The sequence below is a fragment of the Trachemys scripta genome, chromosome 20, assembly GCF_013100865.1.
Source record: "Trachemys scripta elegans isolate TJP31775 chromosome 20, CAS_Tse_1.0, whole genome shotgun sequence".
In the NCBI taxonomy this organism is placed as follows: Eukaryota; Metazoa; Chordata; order Testudines; family Emydidae; genus Trachemys; species Trachemys scripta.
The window spans coordinates 5,225,314-5,244,427 of NC_048317.1; the positions used below are offsets into that span (position 1 = coordinate 5,225,314).

The 19,114-nt window shown below is 48.1% G+C and overlaps 1 protein-coding gene across 1 annotated transcript in view; it reads left to right on the forward strand.

Moving 5' to 3' along the window:
- CSMD2 (CUB and Sushi multiple domains 2) overlaps positions 1-19,114 on the forward strand; it is a 560,683-nt gene that overhangs the window by 459,539 nt on the left and 82,030 nt on the right. The window contains exons 38-44 of the mRNA XM_034754071.1: positions 1,252-1,370; positions 1,474-1,543; positions 4,536-4,652; positions 6,349-6,558; positions 8,959-9,147; positions 14,458-14,635; positions 16,445-16,590. Coding sequence (XP_034609962.1) covers positions 1,252-1,370; positions 1,474-1,543; positions 4,536-4,652; positions 6,349-6,558; positions 8,959-9,147; positions 14,458-14,635; positions 16,445-16,590 — 1,029 coding nt within the window. The remainder of the gene's footprint in view (positions 1-1,251; positions 1,371-1,473; positions 1,544-4,535; positions 4,653-6,348; positions 6,559-8,958; positions 9,148-14,457; positions 14,636-16,444; positions 16,591-19,114) is intronic.

The window sequence follows — 19,114 nt, forward strand, 5'->3', positions numbered from 1 at the left end:
AACGGATAAATTACATACAAGAAAAATAATGTACTCTTTGTACTACAAGCGTGACTCAAATAAAATGGAGTTGGTCAAGCAAGGGACAACTGGGATTGGCTTCCTCTTCTTACAGATCAGGCAACATCGGATACAGAATGATGTACAGCAACATGAATGCAAACACAATTTAACATTCTCAGGGGGGCTTTAGTTGCCTCAGTGCTTTGCTTTTCTACTCTTTGTTACTTTAAAGACTGATGTATTGTTGCTTATGTATAATACAGCAATTATTACACTGCTGACTAGCCCTGAGTCAGTGAGGTCTGATCAGTAGCATTCATGCCTGTCAACCAGAAGGTTACATCTTACTTATTCATATCCAACGAATACTCTCCCCAAGGGAGGTGTTGGGAGCCCGCTCATGCAAGACGAATAAAATTGGACTGAATAAAGCACTAGAGAATAGAGCGTGGGGAACTATTAAGATACCAGAGAAAGCTGCCGAGGCCAGGATGTAAATGAGATGCTGGAGCTTCTTCATGGAGGATGGAGAAAGGTGATTAGGGCTGTTAGGAAGACGGGAGCCATGGCATGGGCATACAGATCAAGTTAGGTGGCAAAAGAAAGTCACATGGGATGCAGAACAAATTTAACGCTAGGGATCCAGCTTTCTTGCTGATGGCCCTTGGGAAGAGGTTTTGGCGGGTACAGGTGTTCCCAGCCCAGAGGGAAAGGGATTGTGTGGAGGAGGTATTAGGACTAGGACCAATGGGGTAAAATGGAAGAAGGGTGAATTTAAGGTGACTGACAGGGGGAAATAGGGCAGTGGTGAGTTCTGTTAGACCCTGCGAGGGTCTCCCAGTGGAAGTGATGGAAGCCCCATCACTAGAGGCATTCAAAGCTGGACTGGGCAAAGCATGCCACGATACACTGTTTTGGGGGGAATTTCATAGAGAGATGGAGATGGCAAAATGGAGTTTCCCTGTCTGATTTCTATGGGGGAGGTCATTAGCGACCATTGAAGGGTCACAGTGAGTTAAGATGCAGATTCCCCTCTGTGGTTTATGCCCATTTCAGTACACACGCTCAGTTGCATTGGCTCTTTCTCTGTGTTTGCTCCTGTGGTCTCTCTCCCTGCTGCTTGTCGTGCATCTGTAAGTATGATGTCCTTGTCCCATTGAGACCCAAGGTTCTTCCTTCTCTGCCTTTTCCATAGTTCACATTCCCCTCTCTCTTTGAGCTTTCAGTTTCACGCTTTCTTTTTCACAGCCGTCGGCCTGTCCAGCTGTCCGGAACCTGCAGTGCCTGGGAATGGCCTGAAGATTGGAGAGAGGTACTTGGTTAATGATGTCGTCTCCTTTCAGTGTGAGCCAGGCTATGCCCTCCAGGTACTAGACACTTGCAAATCCGGAAGGTTTTTGTTTTCTGGACTTTAACGTTGCTGTGAAACCCCAAATCTTCTAAACATCTTATTTTATTTATTTTTTGTAGGGGCACTCACACATTTCCTGCATGCCGGGGACCGTCCGGCGCTGGAATTATCCACCTCCACTTTGCATCGGTAGGATTCGTGCCACAGCTTAGCCGCTTCTATATGGTGCCCTTTTAAAATGTGGGGGAATAAGCATGGGTGAAAAGGGAAGGACCGGTAGCACTGGGACTGGCATCCAAAACAACAACAAAACTTGGTTTGGTTTGATTCACAAAGCCCCCATCAGTGAATCTACATCATAGAACCATCACTCCTGTGTAGAGGGAGAGCCATTCCCCCCACCTGGCATTCAGTGGTGGCCACTCTGCAGGAAAAGAAGAACGGTAAAGAACCAGAAGCTCACCACGCCTCGTTCACCATGCTTGCCTACGGTGATGTCCTGGGGAAAGGTGGTGATGAGTTGCCAGCAGCGTTAAAGGTGGTGGACCTGTAGGGCCCATCCTATTCCTGTCGAGGAGAACAAGTGTCAGGCTATTGATTTACATAAGGGCAGGAGCAGGTACTGTAGAAACAGAGGCATGAAGGCAGCTTGTGGGACCTTTTGGGTTATTTTAAGGCAATATTTTGCTTTTTAACAACTCTAGATGTTTAATATTCATATTCTGCACTTTATGACTTTGCGAGAGAGACATTTATGCATTTAACAGCGTTAGTTAGTTAACAGTTATTTCAGGCCCCTGCTGCTCCAGCTCACATCATTTAGCTTTAAAGTAATTATAATAGCTGCTGGCTCTTTTATCTGATGATCTACAGGCCAGAAATAAATAGAGAGATACTTACAGCAGAAAGAAGTGAGCGGATAGAACTCCTGCCAATGGGAGCTGCTTAGAAAGGAGCCAGAACCCCTTTGGCTCAGCATTATAGTCAAGGAATTCAGGCGCTGGGAACAGCGTCTCAATACTGTAGCCACGGGGACCTCCAAGATTAATGGTTAGATGAGCAAGAACAAAAAACTCTTATATTATCGTTACTGTGATGTATTTGTGTTGGCATAGCACGTGGGAGCCCAGTCGTGGGCCAAGACCCTGTTGTAGACGTTAGTGTCTGTACAGTGCCTAGCACAATGGGGCCCTGGTCCATGACTGAAGCGTCTATGCATTATCACGATGCAAATAACACTGGGGTTTGCTCCAGATTGTCTCTTTAGTGTAGAGCTGGAAAGTTCTGTCTGTGTGTCCCTCCCCATACATGCCTGCCTATCTGTCTACCTATCTACCTACTTACTTCTCTTCTCCTCCAAATCCCAGTGATGTCACTAGGGGGCGACCCCTTTGCAGGACCGGGTCACTGCTATTTTAATAAAGGAACACAGTGTGTGTCTGGGGTTGGTTTGTTCAAGCCCAGAAGTGTACAGCTGGATCCGTATTTAGGCACCTTAAATAAGGGTACGTCTCCACAACCAGGGACAGCCCACGGCAACAAGGATCTGAGCCCAAGTCAACACTCGGGCTTGCACTACCGCACTCAACACAGCTGCGGAGACAGCCCTTGTAAATCGCGGCTCAATCTCTGATGCCCGCCCCCTGCCTAGGCCTCAGAGTCCAAGCTCCAGCCCAAGTCGCTGTGGCTACACAGCTGTTTTTAGTGTGGTATCGTGAGCCCCATGAGCCTGAGTCTGTCAATTCGGGCTCAAAGGTTCGCTGCCGCAGGCGGTGTAGACCTGGTTTTCAGAGACACTGCGCGCCAGCAGCTCATTGAGTGAAAATCAAGCAAGGTAGCAACTTATTTCTGTGTGCGTGTGCGTGTGAAATTCTGTGTATATGTGCCAAGCATCTCCCAAGTATGACAATTTTCACCTAAATGTAAAACCAGAGATTGGATTCTTCGTCGTTCTCTCATTTCCAAACCATATACAAAAGCTCCCAAAACACCAGAGAAAACATATTAATTCCCTGGCTTCTCTCAGTTTATTTAATCCAGATGTTTTCCTTTTACATAATTTAAGAGCAGTTATGTTAAGCAGACATCAAGGGGAAAAAAAAAACCTTACAAGAGAAGCATTGTCAGACGTGAGCATGCCTAGTTAGATGCTGGACAAAGGGAAATCTGTACCTTCAGTGTCAGATTGGATTAGGGATATGAGTGCGTGTCTTCTGTTGGAATGTATTACAAGAGTAACGCAGAGGTCAGTCAGATAAGATGGTGTCTTGAGTTGAAATTTAATCTGTCGTCTTTTGTAAACATCTTGTTTGTTTTGATGTTTGTGCACTGGCCTTTGTAAAGGTTTCATTTGAGCCAACTGCATATACGCATTGTTCTGTATTTATAATTGTCCAGAGTTTGTTAAATATCATACCAACGGATCCACCTTGATTTGGATCAAACGGAGGCACTCAGAATCAACGTAAGCGCTAGACAGACAGATTTCTTAGCTGTATTTTGTCCCTTATTTAAGAAAATGAAATAGTTACCGCCCGCAGGCCCCATTGGGCTTGATACTGCACATACACATGGGCTAGGTCTAAACTACAGGGGGGTCGACCTAAGATCCACAACTTCAGCTACGTGAATAGCGTAGCTGAAGTTGTGTATTTTAGGTCGACTTACCTGGCTGTGAGGACGGCGGCGAGTCGACCGCTGCCGCGCCGCCGTCGACTCCGCTTCCGCCTCTTGCCGCGGTGGATTTCCGGAGTCGACGGCAGAGCGATCAGGGATCGATTTTATCGCGTCTTCACTAGACGCGATAAGTCGATCCCCAATAGATCGATTGCTACCCGCCGATCCGGCAGGTCGTGAAGACGTGCCCCATGGTAACAGATGCCCCCTGCTTCTAACGCCTTACAACCTAAGGTCCCAATGCTGTGGCCGGAGCTGCTCAGAGGTATGGATCCAGTCACAGGATAAGAGCTTTAATAGGTCAGACACAGAGTGCAGGAAAAACATGCAACATACTAGTGGGATGAACAGGGTGATGCTTGGCAAATATCATGTTAGTTCCATGGTGAATTTTTCTTCTTTTCCATAAAATAAATGGATGGCTGCGGCTGTCTCCCTGTGTAAAAGGTAAGTGACCTTTCCACAGATCCTTTCCATTAACATCAGGCCCTTGTCAATCTTACAGCCCAATGCGGTGGGACCGCAGAAGAGATGGAAGGAGTGATCTTGAGTCCTGGGTTCCCAGGAAACTACCCCAGTAACATGGACTGCAGCTGGAGGATCTCTCTGCCCGTAGGGTTCGGTAAGGCTGCCGCTTCTTCAGACGAACACTGTTGCTTCTGGGTGCCTATTTCTGCTTGTGGCCTATGTGATGGTAGACACTCAGGGGTTAATCTGGAAGGTCTCACTGCACCTGCAAATACCTCTGATTCTCTGGGTCACTTCTGAGTTTTCCGGACTGAAGCTTTCCCCCTTGTTGTAATCACGCATGCCTCTGTATGTTGGGGTGCAGTCAGGACTTGCCTCCCCCAGCACCCCAGCTGGCCACCCGGATCATGGCTCGGTCACACACCACAGCATGCGGAAAGGGGGAGAGATTTGCCTGGTGCTCCCCTTCCTCATAGCACATCTGCTTAGGACCCAGTCACAATCCAGCCCCAAACAGTGCAGCGCAGGAACTCCAGCGGCACTGGGCCATTAGCTTGAGAAGCATCCCTTATAGAACAACTGGAAGCCAGCTGAGTTGTTTAAAGGGCAAATCAAGATACAATTAGGTCATGGTCTCCCTCTAAGCGGCGCCTGAATGCTAAATTCTCACACTCTCTGTGCAAGATGGGAGCGTGTGTCTGACTCGTTTCTGTCAGAAACCTGGTCTTCACAAGGCAGTGGAAGTGGTGATCTGGTCCCCATGCTGAACTTATCCCTGAGAGAGCATTAGTCTGAGTCAGTGGTTCTCAACCTGCGGCCCAATCAGCACAGAGCTGTGACCCATGTGGCATCCTCTGGGCCATATAGGTAGTATTGGATGCAGCCCATAAAACACATCCTAGGCCACATATGCAGCCCACAATGGTAAATAGGTTGAGAACTACTAGGAACAGATGGACTCCTCTCTCTGGATGGATGGAGGTAAGGTAAGGCGTGAGCCTATTTCATGATGTGTGTGGCTGAAGGTTTGGACATAAAGGGTGTGTCTACACTGTCCACTAAGCCATGTTTGTGAGACTCAGGCTTATGGCCTCACTGTTTCCCTGCCCATGCTTGAGTGTCCAGGCTGCTTTGTAAATCTGGGTTTGCAATTGCTGGACCCGGGTCTTTCAGCCGTGCTAACACGTCCATACTGCACTGCACAGACCTTCTGACCTGGGTCTACAGCGTGCCCTGCATCCACACTACAAAGTGACAGGGCGTGGACCCGAGTCACAGCTGGACCCAGGCTCTCACCCATCCAGCTAGCTGGATCCTAGGACCCAGGTCCTGAGTGCTGACCCGAGTCAGATGGATTTGTGTGGGGTTGGGCTCACACCTGGGTCAGAGCCTGAGCCTAGTGTACAATGTAGACATACCCAAAGAGCCTATGTCCTTAAGCAATGGTTCTCACTGAAACAGTGGGGTGAATGATTTTTAAAAAGAGTACGAATGTTCAATGCTCCAGCACTCAACTGCTGAGTGTCCACTTTGCCTACTGTGTTGCAGCACTCCACTGAAATAACAGGAATGAAAGAGCTTAGCTGGTAGTCAGTACAGCAGGTGCTTTCTGTCTGGATGTACCTTGGACATTCAGCAGCACAGCAAATGTATTCTACCTGCGTATAAACAGGTTCCTTCAGTCCACCTGCATGCACCTGGTACATCCACCACCAGGCTCATTGTGGCATCAGACACTTGCTGAATATAGTTCCAGGTCCTGCTGCTTGACCCATTGGTATTTGCCGATTTCCGAACTAGCAGACTGGCTTGACCGTTGCATTCATTTCTTCTCCTCTTCTCCTTCTCAGGCGCCCACATCCAGTTTCTGAACTTCTCCACCGAGCCGAACCACGATTTCGTTGAAATCCGGAATGGACCGTACGACACCAGTAATGTGATTGGCAGGTTCAGCGGCACTGAAATCCCGGGCTCCCTACTGTCAACGTCACACGAGACCACCGTGTACTTCCACAGCGACCATTCACAGAACAAGCCAGGGTTTAAGCTGGAATACCAAGGTAACAAGGCCACCACACAAGCAGGGAGGAAGAATTCTGTCCCCAGGGCTGGCAGTGGAGAGGGAACGGATGGAACAAGAGCTGCTCTTGTGTTGAATTAGTACCATGAGGACTTAATCCAAATGAGTGGAAAGGTGTTACATGAGATCCATACTTAATCCTAATAGCTGGGTTCCGTTCATCCTGCTGTCGCCTAAGGCAAATAACAAATGTTCCTGTAGTGCTTTGTAACAGTGAAATGCCTCAGAATTAATTCTGGCCAGACTGACTTTGATCTTGGCTCTCTAGACTGTCGTGTGCCATAAGAAGTAGTCCCCAACGGACATGACTTTGCCTTGGAATTTTGCAGGTGCTTGTCTTTCTAGGTCAAAAGTCAAGTTTGGATCCTGAAAGCTCCTCTCTGTTTCCTAGAGCTGCGATGCACTCTTGATTTGTGCTGAGATGGGTTGTGGAGAGGGGAACTGGGCATTTAAAAGAAAAGAGGTGCAGTAGTTTAACTGAATATTCATATGCATGGCGCTGGGCATGGTTTGAGAATCTTAACAGAGAATGAGAGTGGGAGCAGAGAAATAAATTAGCACCAATTCCAAAGGAAACCCTGGCGTAAAGTTTCACAAGTGACCAGTGAATTTGAAGAGCCTCTGGTTTTGCATCCTCACCTTACAGGGAGTCCTGATTTTCTGGGGGATGGGGCTCAACTCTCTCAAAATCAAGACCCATTTAAGGTGTCTTAAGTCAGGCACCTGAAAAATTGAGCACCCCAGATCCCTAGGCACCATTAAACATGTAGGCCCCTGAGCAGTGAATGCCTGTGAGTCTGTGAAACCCTCTGGGCAGGAGCTTTCTGGGCATTTCTTGTTGAAACTTCTCAGAGTAGATTTTCTGCTTTTGGAAGGCGCTGAGCTCCTTAATTCATTAATGGGCAACAGCAGTGCTATTTCCCCTCACAATGTCCCTGTACCAATGTGCCTTTGGAGGGGTTGTCCCGCAGGGTGTTGAGTCTCATGGCTCATTCGCTTGTTGGCCCCTCTGCTGAGGGGCCATTGGTCATTGCAATACAAGAAGCCAAGGGCTGAGCAGACCAAAGAAGCAGATTTCCATGTATATACCTAGACACGGCCTCATTTCTATATATACTTCAAGGGGAATGGGTCAGTGCATATCGGAGTCTGCAGGGCTGTCAATCCGGAGCTCTCATCAGTACTACATTCCAAAAACACTTGGCCTTCTCTGCATCCCCATCCTGGGTGGATTCAAGCATTGAAGGGACAAGGTGTCCTGCAGGGGAGCTGTGTGTCTTGTGACGAAGGAGATGAGGGTGGACTTTGATGTGCCGCAGCTGGGAGCCGAGTGATCCTGCCACCACAGAAGAGAGGCAACCTAGGAGTGGAAAAGGCAGAGCGTATCTCTCTGTCCGTGTGATGCAGCCAAAGGCTGGCAAAGGGCAGACTCCCCAGAAATAGCACTAAAAGCAGCTACTCCGACCTAATTGAAAACATTAATTTTCCCTTGGGTTTCCCGTGCATGCACCATATAACTCATGCGCTGTTGTACGATTTAGGGGGGAAAAGCACAGTCCAAGGCACCATGGGTAATCTCATGGAAATTGCTATGGAAATTAGATCTGGCTGTGCTGATCAATAATAACTCATCGTGTCAGGCAGAGCATGTTAGCCCATTGCCATCCATTTATCACCAAATCCACTTCCATTTTGTTGAAAAACCAGGCAGATTTCCCCCATTAGAAGCGAGCTCTGGGTTGACTCTGCAGATATAGGCCTCGTAGAGACAAGATAAACCAAAAGTGAGGCCCATTGTTCCATGACCACGCCTGCCCCAGGTAGCAGGATTTTCTAATCAGAAGAACATTTGGCTCTTTAAACCCTTTATAGAGTCACCACCAAAATAAACCAAAAACGCAAACCAAACCAAAAACACCAAGCATTGTGAAGAATCTAACGGTGGCATTCTGGCCCCACTGCAGTCAATGGCAAAATTCCCATAGAATTCAGTGGGGCCAGAATTTCACCTGAAATCCATAATCATGCCAGGGGATAGATTTTTAGCTGGGAATTGCCATACTGGATCAGACCATTTTTATATAGCTTCAAGCCCTTCTGGTCCTATGTCCAGCTATAAGGCAGGGAGAAAAGGGGTATTTACCGCCATAGGACATGTATTTATCAAGGGATTTTTGTCCAGCGGGGTGACATTTTGGCCTTCTGTCCCATGCCCCGTTTCCTCCTCCACCCATTATACCTCCATCCTCTAGAGCGACAACCAAGATATGGTGAGGACGGTGGCTCTAGCACTACGAAACCCTTGGCAGGAGGGAAAAATGATTCCAGCCTTTAGAGGAAAGCATGAAATATAGAACCTGTCTCCTCCTTGTATTTCCAGCCTACGAACTCCAAGAGTGTCCTGACCCTGAGCCTTTCGCGAATGGCATTGTGAGAGGAGCCGGTTACAATGTTGGCCAGTCTGTATCTTTTGAGTGCCTTCCTGGATACCAGCTGATTGGCCACCCAGTCCTGACATGTCAGCACGGCACCAATAGGAACTGGGACCACCCACTGCCCAGGTGTGAAGGTACGACTTTATCGGGTCACCTTTGAACGTCATGGGGGTTTTCTGGGTAGCCCGTGGAGTCTACTCAGTACTGGCGTCTTGTAACTTGCTTGCCTTGGGGATTTTGATGAATCAGCTGGGAGGAAGGAGGAAATGACATTGCCTTGGTATTTTGAATCCACCTTCTTTCTAGGTCAAAGCCCAGATTGCTGACTCAGGTTCATTCAAACTCCTATGCAGTCTGGCTTTGTTCCGATGCTGATTAGTGGGAAGGGAACCAGCTTGCAACAGCAGCTCAGTGATACTGGAGGATGCAATAGAAGAGATAAAAATATGGTCTGCAGTTTCTTTATGTTTTATTCATGTGATCCTCGAGGGCATAGCTCTTCCTTTCCTAAGCCTTTGTGTAGCGTTGCTGTGCACTGTTTAACAGCTGCTTTGTCTCACCCCAGAGCCAGCTGCATTGCATCAGTGAGCAAAGTGCTTATCGTTTGTACAGTCCGTGGCTCTTTACGTTTGTAAAACCTAAAGTGCTTTGTGATCCTATAGGGTGAAAGTTTCTCTGGAAACATAAGCTGCTGCTAGAGACAGGCCTGAGCTGTGGAGTACGGATACAGGTCTCGACCCTGTTAGCGTTTGGATCAGCGAGTTGGGGTCAGCCCTCTTTGAGCGGTGTGGGCGAGTGGTGAAATTCACACCCAGGCCTGGGTTCGTCTTCCAAAGTTAGGGTGTGTTTGCAGCTGGGGTTATGATTCAAGCCCATCTCTGGCTAGCAGTGTTTTATTCTTTGCTTGTTCCATTGCTGACTATCAGTGGGAGTAGTGCTTGTGCAATAAGGCAGTATATGGCCCTGAGAAGAATATGCCTGTTGCGCCTGATTTTTGAAAGTGCTGAGCACTTAAAGTGCCCATTGTCAGAACCTCTGCAAACCAGGTCCACAGCGCCTGTCTTCCAAGGACAAAGATGGGCTTCACAGATCTTAATTATCTAACCCTCTCAGCTCCACTGCCTCGTGTATTATCAAGTCTATTGTACAGATGAGGAGCTGAAACACAAAGCGTTCAAGTGACTTGCCAATGGTCACCCAGCAACTCAGCGGCAGAGACAAAAATTAGAACCCAGCTCTGATCAATTCTTAATCTCTCCAGGGACAGTGGCTCCACATTGTAAATGCATTGATTTGTCTTCTCTGCAAGCTCCCCACAGAGCACATTTCCCTGAGCGCTGTCACGTGGCAACTTCAGAATCTGTGCTCCCTGCTTATGCTAAGAAACCATCATCGTTTTGTTGATTTATTAACCCCTGAGAAATTACTGCCAGCTCTTGGACAGGTTTATGGCCGCACATGGCCAGCATTCTCTGCCTGGTTTTCTTTCTATTTTTTTTTTTAACTTTTCCTCCTTTCCCAGCCTGCTATTTCATGCTGACATTGAGCCTGATTAGAGCAGTGTTTTATTGTTCTAAATAAGTTTTGACTTTTTCCCATTCGAACACCTATCAAAGTCAGAACTTTATGATGTGTCGGAGCAGCTAAATAAATAAGGTAAAGAACTGGGGCTTTGATCAGCTCCGCGCTTTGGGTTTGCAACACCCAGTGCTGCGCTGAAGTAAATTTAATCACCACCACTGTGCGGAGCCCTTGCTGAGAAAGGACCCTTGCAGCTCTCAGGCTTCGGTGGTAGGATTGGGTCAATGTGCAGTCTGGTCTCCCTTGCGCAGCGACTGCTGCATCACTGAAATGCTGCTGAATCTTTCCCTGTTGGAGGCGGAATTCTTTAATGATCTTCGCAAGAGTCTCCGTTTGCAAGACCTGTGTCTGCAGCTGTGGTTTCAGGGTGTTAGCCGGAGCGAATGGCTCGGTATTCTTGACATCCAGTCTGAAATGTATCAGAGGGGTAGCCGTGTTAGTCTGGATCTGTAAAAAGCAACAAAGAGTCCTGTGGCACCTTGTAGACTAACAGACGTATTGGAGCATAAGCTTTCATGGGTGAATACCCACTTCATCAGACGCATGTGGGGGAAATTTCCGGAGGCAGGTATAAATATGCAGGTCAGAATCAGCCTGGAGATAACAAGGTCAGTTCAATCAGGGAGGATGAGGCCCTCTGCTAGCAGTTGAGGTGTGAAAACCAAGGGAGGAGAAACTGCTTCTGTAGTTGGCTAGCCATTCACAGTCTTTGTTTAATCCTGAGCTGATGGAGTAAAATTTGCAAATGAACTGAAGCTCAGCAGTTTCTCTTTGGAGTCTGGTCCTGAAGTTTTTTTGCTGTAAGATAGCTGCCTTTACATCTGCTATTGTGTGGCCAGGGAGGTTGAAGTGTTCTCCTACAGGTTTTTGTATATTGCCATTCCTGATATCTGACTTGTGTCCATTAATCCTCTTACGTAGGGATTGTCCAGTTTGGCCGATGTACATAGCAGAGGGGCATTGCTGGCACATGATGGCGCATATTACATTGGTGGACGTGCAGGTGAATGAACCGGTGATGTTGTGGCTGATCTGGTTAGGTCCAGTGATGGTGTTTCTGGTGTAAATATGTGGGCAGAGTTGGCATCGAGGTTTGTTACATGGATTGGTTCCTGAGTTTGAGTTACTATGGTGCGGTGGGTGGTTTTGGTGAGAATATGCTTAAGGTCTGAAATGTGTAGTTTCTCTGTTCAAGGCTATCTTGGCCTTTCATGAGTCCAAGAGAGAGAAATTGAGTTCTGTGCAGTTTACTGTAGTGGGGTCTTTTATATAAAACCTTAGGAAGTGCAAGATTCCCCCGTAAACAGGATGGCTTGCAGGGCCGGCTCTAACTTTTTTGCTGCCCCAAGCAGCAAAAAAAAGCGCCGCCCTGCCGAGCCCCCCCGCCGAGCGCTGCGCCGCCAGAGCCCGCCCCCCCAAGCGCCGCGCCGCTGGAACCCCTCCCTGAGTGTCACACCCCACGCCGCCATCCCGCCAAGTGCCACGCCACCGGAGCCTGCCCCCGAGCGCCGCACCCCCACCGAGCGCCGCGCCACTGGAACCCACCCCCCCGCTGAGCGCCGCGCCGCCCGAACCACTCCCTGAGCGCCGCGCCCCCCGCCGAGCACCGCGCACCGTGCCGCCGGAGCACCCCCCTCCCCCGCGGAATGCCGCGCCGCGCTGCCCCCCACCACCCCAAGATTGGCCGCCCCTTACCAGGTGCCGCCCCAAGCATGTGCTTGGTTGCCTGGTGCCTGAAGCCGGCCCTGATGGCTTGTACCAGTTACTCCCAAACTTGCCTTGTACTGCGGGGGCTGCGTTTGTTTATCTCTTTTGAATCAAAACTCCTTAGCTCTAGAGGACATAAAACATAGAGGGCCACAACGTCAGCTGGTGTCAGTTGACTTCAATGGAGCTCTGGTGATACACACCCACTGAAGATGTGACTGAATATCCGCCCATTAGCACCCAGTCCTGTAAGGTGCTGAGTTCTAGCCACAGGTGCTGCACACCCTCAATGCTCGTTGATTTCACTGTGCCTTGGAGGTACCAGGAGCGAGCCCCTAAGGTATTTAAATAACCGTTCTGCCCACATTTTCCATCCGGCCCTTTCTTTCATCCCTGCTTTAGCAAGAACCCTGCTACACCACGAGGAAGGGAGTACAAAGCAATTGGCATATCCTGCAGTACTTCTAAATGTGATGCTTCAGGAACCACATACTTAGGCGCAGTAAGAGGTGGTTAAGTACAGTTTGGGGGGTGTTTTTGCTGAGGAGTCACTGAGCTGTTAGCACTATTAATATCATTGCAAATGCTCCCTTTCCAGATACTTTTTTTTCTTAAACACCACCAGCAATCGCTGTCTGTTTTTGCATAGAAGCTGCCCGTGAGTAATGGTTGCCCTAGTCCAACAATCTCCCCTTCCCGTGCAGGTCACAGCGGAAAGTCCATTTAACTGTAAGAGAAGTAGTGATTTTGAAATAAATCTGTATAGGCTGAGATTTCTAAAGCCACTGAAGGGACTCCGTTGGAAATCACTAGGTTGCGCTGTTTTTATTACAGTTGAGAGGAATTGAGCATCCCAATCTCCGAGGTGGTTTTGAAAATCTCATCCTTGTTCTATAAGGTAAACGTGTGTGTGTGTGTACACGCACACTCTCACTTGGACTGCTCACGTGAATAGGCAAAGCGGGATTAGGCACAAATACACAGGGCCTGCCTCAGATCTGATTTACACCGTTAATTGGAACTAACTCCCTTGAAGTCAATGGAGCGACTCCGGCGTGACGCGCTGTGTGTAAGCAAGAGAATCAGGCGCACAAGGTGTGAGAGACAGTCCTGTCTGCAGGGGGCTAATCACGCTCTGCAAATCCACCAAGGCTGTTCCAAGCAGATTGGAAAAGGTTCTGCACCAGAAATCTTGCGTCCTAGAGAGGCAGCATGATGCAGTGGGTAAAACCTAGATGTGGGACTCAGGAAGCCTGGGGTCTGTTCCCTGTCTGCCACTCAACTGCCGTGTGTCTCTAGGCAGGTCACATCACCTCTCTGTTTCCCCTCCCATTCTTTGTTTGTCTCCGGCACAGTGGGCCCCAGATCTCAATCAGGGCATGTAGGTGCTGCTGTCATGCAAATAACAACTACTAATAATCCCCACCCCTGCTCTCAGATCCACTCTCTAAAACACCAGCTGTCCAGCAGTTCTGGCCCAGGTCGTGGCATATTTATAGTTGGGTAGCTTTGCCCACTGGTGGGTTTAGGAGCATGCTGTTCCCCCATGAGTACACATGGCTGGAGAGCCCTAGTCCCTGCATTGGAGCGTGGGGTGTGGTTTCTCAGCGCACCTGGCTGTCAACTGGGTACCAAAAGCCTCTAATTGTTTCTGCTCAGCCCCGAAGCACTAAGCAGGATGGAGCTGAAAAGTTTGGGACAGGATCCACGGATTCCTAGCGTGCACATTGGGTTGGATCCATCTATAATCAGAACCACTGTCTTGTCTAGCTGCTCTATCTCTGTCCTCTGGTGTATTTGTTGAGACCGGTCACTGCAGCCCCTCAGTGCTGCCTTATTCCCTGTTGACACTGTGCAAAGGAAATGGAGTTCAAATCTTGCCTTTATCTTGACCCCTCTGAGCTAACGGGAGCTGGGAGCTGTAGTTAGACATCTGGATCAGCCTCTGACTCTCGGATCACTCCTGAATCATCCTCTGGGGCCGAGGAGCAGATCAGCATCGTTGGGCGCAGGAGTGAGCGGTGCATCCATCTCTGCTCAATTGGGAGGAGGTTCACAGCAGGGGAAGGAAGGGAGGGTAGGCGAAGAGGGGCAGGGGATCCAGGAGGGGTTTGTTAATTGTATTTGTGTTTTTCTTTGTTATTAATGACGTGCAGTCCCATGCGGAGGAAATATCACCACCCAGAACGGCACGGTCTACTCCCCGGGCTTCCCCAACCAGTACCCCAATTCCCAGGACTGCACCTGGCTCATCACGGTGCCTGCAGGGTATGGGATTCATCTCAACTTTACACTGCTGCAAACGGAGCCCTACAATGACTTCATCACCATCTGGTGGGTGCCTCGGCGGGCGCGTGAGAGCTGACTTGGTCGGTCAGTCGGTCTGTCTGTCTGCCTGATCTGTAGGGATTTGGGCCCCGGTTCAGCAAAGCGCTCACGCAAGGGAATAGTTCCATTGACTTCAATGGCGTTATTCATGCACTTGAGTGCTTTGCTGGACTGGGCCATTATAAAGCATTCGGGGGGGGGAAAGGGGTGGAGAGAAGAATGCTTCTGGAGGGGTTTGGAATATAGCTAGGAGTGATGGGAATTTGGCCTAGTAAGTATCAGCTCAGTGTCTGATAGGCCCTTTCTCCATAGAGCCATGTGCTGTGCTGGCTTAGGGGAAGGGAAACCCCCTTCATTTGGGACTGGACAAAGATCTGTAGATGGCTCCTCAGCCGATGTACATTGGCCGTAGCTCCAGTGACTTTGAGTTCTCGCCATCCTTTTCCCATTGACTTCGTTGGAGTTATGCCGTTTACAGCAACCGAAGATTTGGCCCCTGGAGGATAAATACTGTCTAGGGACTGAGTGGCAAGGGGTCTTTCCGAGCCCTAATTCTGTGATCACTGCCTCTTCAAAAACAAAGAAATCAAACCCATGCGGTGTGCAGTTTAAACAAATGCCGCCCTCCTGCGGCCAGTCTGACCCAATTAGTCTCTCTAGACGCTGCATCTCTGCTGGGGGCAAATGCAGGACATCATCCCAGCTGAGACTGGACATTATTAGCTTACAGGTCCCTCCTCCTGCTGCTGGATTCTCTCCTCAGCCCGGCCCTTCATCTCTGAAATGCTCTGCTGAAGGGAATAAGAGAAAATCTCTTGCCAGAGGATACTTTTATGAATGGCAAACGGGGTCTTTACCTCAAGCTGAATTTAGATGAAATGAATCTGGTTCAAACTAGCATAATAGGAATTGCCTTTCGCTTCAGATTTCCCCAGCAGACGTTTTCCCAGGCTTGTTTATTCCTTGGCAGAACGACTTTGTGGTACTAGATAGATATAGAACAGGGGGGAAATACTACATTTGCTGATGTCCTCTTTAACTTTGGCTTTGTCAGTAGCTGTGCAATCCAAAGTGAAATCACAGAACGCTTTCTCTCAGAGCGAGGGCACAGCATGGCATCAGGAATGGAGAGCTGGGTTCAAACGCAAGCGCCCAGAGATCGGGAGCCAGGTCTTTAGCTGGTGTAAATGGGCGTAACTCCACCAAAGTCAGTGTAGCTAGGCTGATTTACATCAGCTGAGAATTTGGCTCCAGGAGCATGGCGGGGTAGGATCTTCATCTCCCCTTAGGATAGGGAAGGAGAAGTCATGCACGGCACGTCAATAACTCCACCCACATTGGTCCATTGAGGGGGGCACATGGGGCCAAACTTCCTAAAGAGCTCAGAGCTACATTTTCAAGTGCTCAGTGCCCACTGCTGGAGCTGGACATTCAAAGGAGCTTAGCATCCACTGTGCACCAAAGTGCGGAGCTCTTTGGACCATCTGGCCTTAATTCTCCAAAGGCAGGTGATGAAAGTTCAGAAAGCTGAGATGAACCCTCTCTTCAGAAGCAGATTACTGGTTACATCTGGAGTCCCCATTGCCTGCAATCATATGGGCCAACCTGGGAAGAATCCACTTGTACCACTCTGGAAGTGAAGTTATTGGCTGCCAAAGGAGTAATGGGAAACCTAATGTCGCAGATTGGGGTGGTGACAAGAAAGATAGGGCAGGAAAGAACAGGAGGTTGTGCGCATGTGTGCATCGGATCCCACCCTGGGATAACAGGGAAAGGTGTAATGTGGTTGTGTTCTTTCTGACTTGTGCTTTCAAGGGATGGACCACAGCAAACAGCCCCACAGCTGGGCATGTTCACGGGGAACTCAGTGAAGAAATCTGCCCAAAGCTCCTCCAACCAGATCCTGATGAAATTCCACAGTGATGCAGCCAACGGAGGGATCTTTGCTATCTATTTCTATGGTCTGTATTGCTCATTGAGCAGCCTGTGTTTTAATTTCTTGCCCCACGATTTTGTTGCATGTAGAGGGGTCTGAGCCAGTTGTGGGTCATCAGGAGGAAGAATAATGCTCATGAAAGGGATATATTTAGAGGGCAAGATACAGAAAATACCCTGCTGCTTGAAGCACCATCTCTCAGATGAGACCTATCATGAAGGGTCTGTCTCTCAGAGAGTTGAGACCTGCAGTCTCTGCAATTTTGCATGTGCAAATGCCTGCCTTACGCACACACTTATAATTGCACATGCGAAGTAGGCATGCGTACGCCGTGCAGGAGAAATGTATCAGCAACTTCCTGATAATCCGAACGCAAATCAAACTCCTGCAAACCGCAGCTGTGAAAGATCCTATGGCATATCTCACAAGGTGACAGCTATTAATACTGCTCTCCTTGGCAAATTCTATTTAGTGTAAATCCATTTTGTTCCCTAACATTTCCACTTCTTGCAATTTCAGTTGGATATGGTGCTATTCTTCCAATCCCATGCTAAACTGCTTGGGTAGCCTTGCTGTGCTTTGTTAAACCACAGTCACGTTCCAGCCCAGAGGTGGCTTCATTTCTCAGTGAGAGAAATGATTCCTTAAATTATTTGGGGATTCTTCAATCTGAGTGAGGCGCATGCTCGAGAAATGCTAGGTATGACGCTGTAAATAAGAGCATTTTCACCCCATCACTAAACAAGAGTCCAACTTTAAATTGGATTAGCAAACAAGAACCTATGACGTTTCTGGGATTTCAGAAAATGTGAACAGGACCTTCCACTCACCACAATAATTCACTTATAACAACTGCAACAAAGACTAATATCAGTTGCATGCCAGTCTGTACAGAACACCAAATGTTATGTCTGATAATGGAAAGGCCAGTATTACATGGCCAGGCTAAGTTTAAAGAATCTTTGCTAGGCTTCCGGGGGAATTGCTTGATTACTGCAAAGCACAATAAGGTGTGTATTAATACACAAGGGATGTGTGTATAACAGTTATGCAAAAAAAAACCCCACAGAAAATCTAACAATAGAAGGGAGCAGTACATAAATCCTACTGCAAATCAATTGACACTTCTTTTACTGGGAGTTAGAGACCAGAGTTACTATAGTGAAAGCCCACCAGAATATATTTATATTCACGCTTTATATTAAAGTTATTTTTCTGAATGTTATTTATGATCTAAAGAGAAGTACTGTACAAGAGTCAGGTATTGTTATTAAATGTCCTGCATCTCGGCAGGGAGTTAGACTAGATGACCCTTGTGGTCCCTTTCAACGCTATAATTTTATAAAGGCCTAGTAAGTGATTAATAAGATGTCATAAGCATTTGAGCCCTGCTTCCGACCTGAACCCACCCTAACCCGACTATAAGCGTCGGGTGTGAGTCGGTTGGGAAGACAACCAGACCCGCTCGGGTCAGCTCGGCTCCTTTCCTGCTGCCCGTGGGGTTGATGTGGGGGCGCTGTGTGTGTGAGTGTGCACAGTGAGTGTGCCAAGGAGTCCCAACACGGCTCACTTTGCAGCACACGCACAGCACAGCAGGGGCAGCAGCCGGCAGAAGCAGGGGAGGACGGCCGACCCCATGGGCAGCAGGCAGCCATGCCGCCGACCCAGGTTCAGGGACCAGAGTCAGGGGTCGATCAGGTTGGAAAATGACTCTACCCTCTCGGATCAGGTCGGGTGGGCTTGGCTCCGGGTCAGGCCTAATAATTAAGCCCAAGCACACGTCTAAGGAGCATGTTCTAGTCATGAGTAGTATGTATATAAGCACCTCAGCAGAAGATGGTTATAAGCAGGCTTGGCAGGATTAGACTTTTATCGGTAAATGTCACTAAATGTCGATTTCACCGCACACGGATGAAAAGATATTTTGATAATAATTGAAGTTTACAGTTGGGCAAAGTAAGAAAAATCCTGCTCAAGAACTTATTAGAGTTTGATTTAAGGATATTTGCTTTGTATATTTTGCCATGTGAGGTTGGCTATTTGTGTTTTAATGGTTGTAAAGCATTAACTCTTCGAATCTCAGCATCTGCTGTCCTTAAATAACTACCGGTAGTGTCTAGCCCCACATCATCTGACCCCTCCTCATAATTTCCCATCATTGCAAAAATTTAAATTGATACAAATCAGAAGAAAATCTTAACGCCCATATTGCACAATAGTGAATATTTAAATTGATAAAAGAACAGGAGTACTTGTGGCACCTTAGAGACTAACAAATTTATTAGAGCATAAGCTTTCGTGGACTACAGCCCACTTCTTCAGATGCATATAGAGTGGAACTCTCAGAGTTTGTAAGACAACTCCCACCTGTTCATGCTCTCTGTATGTGTGTATATATATCTCCTCAATACATGTTCCATTCTATATGCATCCGAAGAAGTGGGCTGTAGTCCACGAAAGCTTATGCTCTAATAAACTTGTTAGTCTCTAAGGTGCCACAAGTACTCCTGTTCTTTTTGCGGATACAGACTAACACGGCTGCTACTCTG